The sequence below is a fragment of the Ptychodera flava genome, chromosome 13 (genome assembly GCF_041260155.1).
Source record: "Ptychodera flava strain L36383 chromosome 13, AS_Pfla_20210202, whole genome shotgun sequence".
NCBI classification, from domain to species: Eukaryota; Metazoa; Hemichordata; class Enteropneusta; family Ptychoderidae; genus Ptychodera; species Ptychodera flava.
Genome location: NC_091940.1, coordinates 16,361,612 through 16,371,530, shown reverse-complemented (window position 1 = coordinate 16,371,530; position 9,919 = coordinate 16,361,612). Strand labels below are relative to the sequence as shown.

General features: G+C 39.0%; 1 protein-coding gene across 1 annotated transcript; it reads right to left on the bottom strand.

Annotated features, from left to right (window-relative positions):
• Window positions 1–3,694: 3,694 nt before the first annotated feature.
• LOC139147028 (histamine H2 receptor-like) lies at window positions 3,695–4,747 on the bottom strand. Its single transcript, XM_070717878.1, has one exon. The coding sequence runs from the start codon at window positions 4,745–4,747 to the stop codon at window positions 3,695–3,697; it is 1,053 nt and encodes a 350-aa protein (XP_070573979.1).
• Between the last annotated feature and the right edge of the window lie 5,172 nt (window positions 4,748–9,919).

The following is a 9,919-nucleotide window of genomic DNA, read 5'->3' as shown; positions in this document are numbered from 1 at the left end:
AGCGTACCTTTCAATGTACGTTAATAAATAGAAATGACGACTTCTCTTGATGGTTTTATAACGTATAAGTCATGAATATATCAATGTATATGCTAATTGTAGCTCTCATAATGATGAGTTAAATTGCCATGCTCATAGTTTTTATGATTTGATGATTTCTCTTATCTTTAATTCATATCTATTATGTTATTAACGCAACGCCTTCCATTGTTCAAAACACCAATGCTTCGACAATATCACTCCCTCTATCCCCTTCCTCTCACTCTTCGTACGCTCTTCTACAAGATTACACTAGAACATGGCAGAAGCTGTACCATAGGCGTTAAGTGGTGTAAGGGGTCGTAGATTATAAAAGCTGGCGTATTAGAAAAGTAATTCCTTAGTTAAGGTCAGACCCAAATTCATTTTGCGTGCATTAAAATCGCAAAAAAGATTCTGCCGTGGCAAAAAAGTGATACGAAATAAACCAATCAGACCGTGGAACTATAACGGAAGATAAAAAATGCCGATACAGACATGGAACATGTATTTGACACACAAATTACAATCACCTAAAGAATCCATTGGAACTGCAATAGAACAATACAAACTACTTGGAAGGTTGAAAAAGTGTAAGTGTAAAAGTTTGTTTATCTTCTTTCATGGGTAGATTGTATGTGAAACACGCTGGTACTACAAAGCCCCCCCCCCCCTCAAGTTTTGCATTAAGGAGTTTCGTTTTAGACCACGAAAAAGCCATTGTCTCCATTCATCTTTCAGTGTCATACAGGTAGAACATCACAGGCTTTGATGACTGTTCAATCAGGATTTATTCAAAGCACACAACAGTTTTGATATTCTCGTCTTTTTGTCATTGACTTCCAGCCGAATTTTTGCTTGAGGCACACTGACACATCGCGCTAATCAATATATATGCTTGATTCTTGGCAAAGAAAACATGTACCCCTACCGACAGAACGGAATTACAGAGAGGAGGTATCGTTTTAATTATTGACATTTCGTTGGTAAAAGCATACCTTATATTTAATATATCGTTAATACATATTCATGAACAAATGCAAAGGCACAAGACCGTGTTATGGACTCCGCCTTTCGGATATTAATATTTGAGTGTTTGAACAAAATATCAATCAATCAATCATTTTAAAACTTTATTATCCCACGTCGGGCAATTAGCATTTCAGTGGATTGTCAAAGTTAATGTCACCGATAAATTATATACATATATATATATATATATATATATATATATATATATATATATATATATATATATATATATATATATATATATATATTTAAAAACTATCTACTGTTGATAGACCAATCAGAGTGCTCAATGGTGTTTTATCTGCTCATAAAGCAGTAAATTCCAGAAACGAGTGACAGCGCCATAGTGAAGTACTGTCCAATCAAAAGTGAACATGTCATATTCTGTAGACATCTGGTACGTTTAAATATTCAAATTTGGTAACACAGCGGAAACCAGCTGCAACACAAAATCTGCTGTGGTACAAACATAAACTAATGTGCCCTAGGGCATTTAGAGGATGTTCCATTACATTGGAAGGCTATTTCACAAATAAAAGTTTTAATTCATATCCTAAACATGTTACATTGACAAAGGGGACGGTTGACGTAAACACATTGAAAACGAAAATATATCAGTTAGGGGCGATAGTTTTTAAGTCGGATAAAACCCTCGTACTCGGGCTTTATCCTACACACACACACACACACACACACACACACACACACACACACACACACACACACACACACACACACACATATATATATATATATATATATATATATATATATATATATATATATATATAATATATATATATATATATATATATATTGAAAGTATACAGATGTCCTCGTGGGAAATTACTGTGCTCGATCGATGCGAAAAGCAGTGTTATAAATAATGACATAAATTACTACTTCAAGTACAAATTAATAATATCCTGTATTATATATATATATATATATATATATATATATATATATATATATATATATATTATTATATATATATATATATATATTATATATATATATATATATATATATATATATATACATATATATATATATATATATACATATATGCTACGACCATTTAAAAAAAATCCTTTGTTTACAATACATTTAATCTGAAAATAACCATGTACTTTGAATATTTTGACAACGTGAACTGAGAACGCTATTAATTATAGATCAAGTAGTCCATAAATCATGCAAAGTTATTTTTGACTACGGGAAATGAAAATGGGCAAAGACTGTGACATTAAACGGTGTGCTATTTAAGTATTTCTAAATATAATTTTCCTGTCCCGACCCGTAATTAATCATCTTATAAGAAAAAACTATCCATATCGAATGAACACAACCTCTGTTTGATGTATATCAAATGAAATATAGAGTACACTGTCGCAAGTAGATGCTATCAATACAAACCTGAAACAAGTGAGAAACGGTAACACCTCCATGAACTTAAAAGGATCGCTCAACGGACGGCATGGCAACAAATCGATAGTGCCAATTCGACAGACCAGAACGTGATGTGTTTACCGAGTATTTAGCTTTTAATACAATCTACAAGCTTAACATATAGAATGAACCTCGGAGACACATATTCGGACTCTCATACTCTTACAAATCTTTTCTGATCTCATGGGGGCTCATTTCAAAAGGTCTTGGTGTTCGAAATCTTTGTTACCGTCTTAGCATTTTTGAAGATCGAATTTTTTTTTGTTTTTCCAGTAGAGTTAACACAAGGTTGCGGCCATTTTGATTTTCGAATATCAGTAAATATTCGGTAGTTTGTTTCTCTAGTGCCAAACTTTGCATGGTGGCTCCTGATTTTTATTCTTGGTTTTCTAAGAAATTAAAATGATTGAAGTTTCATAATGATTGAGGAAATTTGAGTAAAAGTTTAAATATTTCACTTCCGAAACGCATACTACCTTACGGATAATTTAACAACGCATTCTTAAATTTGCTTGACACAAACCGAAGGTAGTAGCTGACACAACAATTGCAAAATTCACCAATAAAATATTACAAGAGCAACACACACAGTAGTCATTTATATTAGACTCATATCTTGTGTTTGCTTAAACAATCTCGCTTTTACCCTAAGCTTAATTTACCTACTGATTTGGAACATTTACTGAAAAGGAAATATGTCAAATTTTTGTCTAGTCCTGTTTCTTTCTCGTGTCTCCAGAAGTATATAGATGTACTCTGTGAACAGTTCTCACGCCGACCGTCGCGTCGAGTCAAGCGTATCGATGGCAAATTTAAAACCGATGGTGGCTCTCCAACGAAAATCCGAAAGCATGAGACTTTTCTAGAAATAGACTGTGTTTTCTATTCACTATAAACAACTGTGAAATGAAGGAACTTACGTTTGTCAAACTTTCTCCTTCAAATAAAACGCCCGAATGTCTTTACATTGAGAAGTGTTACACAGTGTGCAGGGTTTTAATCTCATACATTCAGACTGGTGTTTTTTTTATATGCAGAAGAGCTTCTCAGCCATTGACTGTCTGTCCCAGAAAGAGGCTTCTACACATTTTCGGGAACGACTATACATGTGTACTCAGGCAGTTCGGTATTCTTCGAGTTCTGGCATCGGGTTAGTGATAAATGCCTTTTGCTGTATATTTGCTTTTGCCGTTCACTGTCTCGAACTGGAAGCATGGGGATGGGCTCCCCCTCTAGGGTGGAGAGACTGCGGATCGGTTGAATTTCGAGGGACGATCGTTTCCACCATCTCAACAGGTTCGTTGCGGCAAAACATCGACCGCAGTGCTTTCTGGAAAAGCCGGTACTTGAAGGCGTAGATAAACGGGTTGGCACAGGAATTGCAGTAGGCAAGAAATATGGTGAAATAGTAAAAGCCTCCGCTAAAATCCACAAAACCTCCAAAGTTATAATGCAAAAAGGTGAACTGATTCGGAGCCCAGCAGAGGACGTACACGAGAAAGACTATGCACGAAGTTATGGTCAGATTTCGTTTGATGGTGAAAGTTTTCGAGACAGATGTGTTCTGGTTATTGGTGGGAACGGATAAGTTCTGCTGGTTCACAGGATTTAGCCGCTTTGCTTGACGATTCACCACGGAAATGACCTTGCTGAACGCGTAGAGCATGAACGTCACGGGGAAACCGAACTCGACCAGGAAGGTGGCGGCCCCCGCCGTCTTCTGCAGGACCTGACTCGGGAAAGGACGGTACACGCAGGCGCCGTTGTGCCCGTTCCAGTGGTTGAAAATGGGAAAGAAGACTTGGATGGTTGGTCCGAACAGCCACACGCAGGCTGCGGCCACTCGGATGCGTCGCCGGCTGAACAACACGCTGTAGTGTAACGGATGGACAACGGCGCAGTAACGCTCGCAGGAGAGAACGACCAGATTGAAGGTGGACGCGGCGAAGGATGCCCACAGAGGGAAGCGTTGAATCCACAGCTTGCAGACGATGTCACCAAACACGCCCTCACGGGGAACTGTGATGAAAGGTGTCGAGAAGGTGATAGCAATTAACAGAAAAGACGTCATGAGGTCAATAGCTGCCTGATTGATGATAAGAAAGTTCGTCTGTTTGCGAAATGGTCGAACGACGACGAAAACCAAACAGACCATGAAGTTGCCGACGAAACCGATCGAGCCTATAATACCAGAGATGTACGGGACGATATCAACCCCGAAATCGTCAGTTGTGTTGGTTACCATTTTCAGTTTCGTCTTCTGTCTCGTAATGTACCGTCTGGCGTTTGTGGTGAAAAGGGAGTTGCGCGATTGTTTTTCATTCCCCCGCTCACATGATCAAACCTGCGCACGCATCGTAGCCTACATGAGATAATAATGGGTTTTTGATGATAAAAAGAACGATCAGTGAAGACTTTTTGACCAATCATATCTCCCGCACACAGAATGCTAATGGAGATTGCAACTTTCTTGAAGATTTGATATGTGCGTGACTTTCGTGGAATCTTTTGTATAAATTTCTAGAATAATTGTAAAGTTGTAAAGCGCCTTGATCACATCTACTTGTGGATATGTGCGCTATATAAGAACCAAATAGAAAATAACGACCAATCACAGAGGACCAAGACTTCATATATCGTCGAATTCCGGGGAGAGGGTGGGGGCAGCTGATGTCTCCAAAGGGCCATGGAATAACTCTCTATTTTGAATAAATTATTTAAATCCAATGACTTGTAATATAGACAGATGGAAATGTTAAATGCAGATGTTGTGCGCACATACAGATTTTGGTGACTGAATTTCAAAGGATCTGCCAAACATATTTGTTACTTTGACCATGGCAGACACAGATAAAATACAATTCCATTCCCCCCCCAAAAAAAAGTCTTCTATCGTGTCAATGGCTATTTGCTGTTCATACTATTACATAAAGGACCAGTAGTTGTAACTATTGATGATTTTGTCACCATTTTTGTTTTACATGTAAATTGTTCTACTCCTTGTTCTACTCCCCGAAGCATGTTGAAATATCGATTGAAAACTAGCCATAATTTATACCGTCATCATCACAGTAGCTATACGTATAAAATGCACTATTTTTGTTTGCATTTGGATTCTAGTCCGGACCAGAATTCACTTGTCAACAAATATTAATGCAGCCTGTACATGCACAGTTTGAGTGGGCAAGCTCGACACTGCGTATCTCAACATGCTTTGGGGAGTTAAACAAGTATCTGTAGTTGACATTTTAACTAACACAAGTTGGGAATAATTCACCAAACAGGTACAGCTACTGGCCCTGTAACGATGGTGTTTCCAATCCAATCTTTGAAGCTGCTCAAATTTTCCATACCCTGATCTCGTGGGACTTCTCGTCCACGTAGCGTCACGTGACAAAATATCCGTTACGTACACGAGAAACGGGTTTGGTGGATAGAATCACGTGTATACATCATGCATAGGTAGAAACAATAAATCGAAAATATCCCTAACATGATCTATATCACGTATGAAAGATATTTAATTGGAAAGTTTTCATATCCGATTACCGTATTTTAGAAAGTTGGACTTATTAAAAATGTCCTCTTAAGATACAGCAAATGTCATGCACCAATCTGACACCGCTCCATTGCATGTACTCTCTTCGTTTCAACTTTTAAAACGATATTATATTGCAATTATCGATGTGTTGATCGGAAACTCGATATACAGTTTGCTACGAACAATATCTGCACACGATAACCTCGGACATTTCGAGAATGTCGCGAAAACCCCACCCGTCTCACCGAAAGCAACCATGTACGAGTCAGTGGTCGTGCCGTGAAAATGGCTTGCACACCGTAAATAAAGCAATAATAGCAATTCTGATATTTCGAGAGACCATGTCGAATAAGCGGATCCCCCGAAATTGACATTTTTACACGTCTTTGTAAAGTTTTCGAATGTAAATTAGCAGATATTTGACGGAGAGATTACTCACGATGGCAGAATGTGCAGTTGCCAAGGAAACAGATGACGAAAACGTCAACTAGACACCGAAAGGAGTCATGTTACAAATTTGCGAAAATTGTCGAAGAAGCGTCAAAGAGAACCAGTCCCTTCTTCTGAGGAAATTTCATAATCGAAAGATCACGTGTGGTAGAGAAATTGGTAGCTTTTTTTAATTTGAAGACGGATCAAATTTTACGACGTAGGCGTAGTCGTTTAATGACTGCTCCCATCTTTGTGATATCAAATAACGAATATTTCGGTTCATCATGCTGGACAGAACCCTGAAGACGAGAATGCCAACTATATCGCATTGAACCTCCAAAACTACCGGCTCGGTATGTCGTTCCGAAATTGTCGTGCGTTAGCTGCAGCTTTCAGATGCATTGTCACTGCATCAAAGGGTTCATTCTTCCCAGCAGCTTTGCTTTCGGGTAATTTACTAGCAGAAGCAAAATATACAGGGGAAAATATTGTGAATATTGTACTACGCGATGGTGAGATGATTATGCGCATGCGCTCTTGTTGTAGAGTACGGGCCTGAAAAGAGGGCCCAGTGTGAAACCTTCTTCAACGAACGAAATTTAGTTATTATATCGGTGGCGGCCGAAACTTTTATCTCCCCAAGGCTTAGAAATTGAAATCGAAGGCTAGAGAATATTTCCCAGAAATGTTCATACTATGGAATATCCATCGTACGCTCTCACGGGCCGTTAGTTCGACTACAGTCTCCCACTGACTCTGATTTTGGCCCGGTGGTGGCAGTCCCCGGGTTGGTGGGTACCCATGCGCGTTACCAAATTCACGGAAAAGGGGGTGTTTTTCTTCAGTCATCTCGGAGATTCTTGGTCCGTGAAAACGAGAAAAAGGGGTACTTTTTCAGAGTAACCTCCGAGATTTGGGGTAGTCCTTTCATAATCTCCCTAGGACACTAAATCTGGTCTAGTCTCACTCACAAAGAAAATGAAAAACAGTACCGTACGTTTGTATGTACATATGACGTATACATGTACTGCAGAGGTGAAGTTAGAGAGTTTATGTTCAGCGATATAATAATGAAAGTTACATTACATGTAGAAGATAAGCTGTATGAGCTGGCTAAGCCAGATGAACTTAAACTAAAAGAATTTGTGAAAAACATGAATGCAAAATCCAGAAAAAAGACTGACAATGTGAAGAATAAGCAAAGAATCCTAGAAACACGAGGGACAGTAGATGATGGGAGGTGTATTGTCACACAGGAGCCAGCAGAGAACTCCAGATCCAAACGGATAAGGAAGATGATTGTGTATGAATGTGACTAAAATCAGGTGAGGACAAACATTTGTGATGTATGTACATGTATACAAAGTCAACCTCCAGGGTCAACCCTGGAAGTCAACATACTAACCTCCTAGATTTCGAAAATAAGGGTATGTTTTTTACAGCTAATTTCTACCAGATTTGCCACAAATAGGGGGTGTTTTTCTTAGAAATATTCTAGGAAAGGGCGTACTTTTTCAAACTTGGGTAACGCGCATGGGTACCCACCAACCCGGGGACTGCCACTGCCGGGGATTTTGGGAAGCGCATCAAGCTGCCCGGACAAGAGACCTTGGCAAGCGAAGATGTTGGGTATCCGTACATATTATAACGTGAAATCAGAACTCGAACAGATCGAACCGATTCAGCTCGTCAACTGAAAGGATCCCGTCTAATTGACGACCTCACATGTCTGTCAGTTATAAACACGAACAACAAGGGAAGGGATGAATATTGTCTGGGGTGAAGGTTCTCTATTTCATGAGCCACATTATAACATATTTGCGAAGGGACCGTGCATATATCACATATGCATATATCACCGAGTATTTCAACATACTCTTAGAAGGTATAAGCAAGAACTTGCAGTTGATATACAAAACACAAATAGCAGGGAAAACATAAAAAAAGTTACAGCTAATGCCCCTTCAAACTTCAATAGCATCATTTACAAAAGCGTTAGTTAGACGCCTGTCTGTGGCAAATGCCACGACTCAAAAAGCTTCGTCTAGTTTTCAAAAAGATATAGCTACTATTACATTGTATGCTTTTCTGTTAACTTCTGACTACGGTGTGTTCTGACACATGTCGTGACTTCTGAAGTTCCCGTGATAATGGCCAAGTCCCCCACAATGTTTTGGAATGGGGGAGTTGAAGGTAAACCACCACATAGTAAAATTCATGTTTTCTATCTTTAATACTTACAACCGAGAGAAGATTTTCACAGGGCAAGTTTAAATGTGTCTTTAGAAAATGCATAAACAGGTCTTCTTTCGGCCGATACGGCTAGAGATGTCGATGTCGAGCAGGCGAATTTATAAACAGACGTAGTATTGTAATACATGTATGACTGAGATATTAGTTACAGGAAAACGATAAATCCACACATACACTCACCATACAAATGATGTATTAAATATAATAGATAATGATTGACACGAGTCACAAGAAAACGAAATACATAGCTCTGAGATTTTGTGCCGACCTCATCTTCGTTTCTAACTTCGTCGCCGTCAGGAAATTTCCACTGTAGCGCGGTCATAAATATTTGCTTTGCGTCACATATACATCCATACTGTGTCTCTCTGTTGTTCACATCTTACACATGACCACTTGGAAAAATGCAATACGACAGGGAAACCCGGATTTTCACATTAAGAGTAAATTAAAGTCATGACTAGCAATGCTTACATGTCAGAGATTGACGATATATCATTCATTAAAAGGGAACACTATGATATTTGACACCACGGCCCACAGACTACGTTAAATCTACACACGCTACACTTATTATGTGTAAATAGAACTGTCTTCAGTCGAATCACAACAAATTTGTCAAATTTTGATTGACCTGGTCTAAAAATAAATCTCTTTTTAGACTCCCATTTTCTATCGTTGTTGTGCTCAGATGAATATACTTTCACTTCCGAGGGTCTATGGTTAATACGGCCATGCCCGACTCCCTTTTTAAGGATCCACGTCGATTTTGCCCGGTTGTGAAGAACCCATTTCAATGTAACTACTGTAAGTGTCCTGAGCGGAAACCCATCAAAAATCATTAATGCGGTCAAAGAAGCTCTGTTCCGCTGCACTGAGTGTATCGGCAACGCTGAACCAGTTAATCGAGTTTGCACGAGTAGCTGTTCACCGCTGACTGTTTCATGGCGGAGCAGAAAGCGTTACCAATGTTGCGATGGTGATCTCGCTGTGTGCAGGACGGACTAATTAATTGATTCACTAATCATTTTTAGTCATCGCTAGTCATGCCAGATTCTGAGATGGGGGCAATTAAAAATTTGATGTAGGCCATAGAATACATCAATACCATACCATACGGCTCGACTATCCATTTGCAAATAGCCAAGTCCGGCTCGTATGTGGTTGCAACCAACAAAATTGTCCCGGCTT

What these genes read in the sequence shown, in the direction of transcription:
- LOC139147028 (XM_070717878.1), bottom strand. Translation starts at nt 4,747, where the DNA reads ATGGTAACCAACACAACTGACGATTTCGGGGTTGATATCGTCCCGTAC.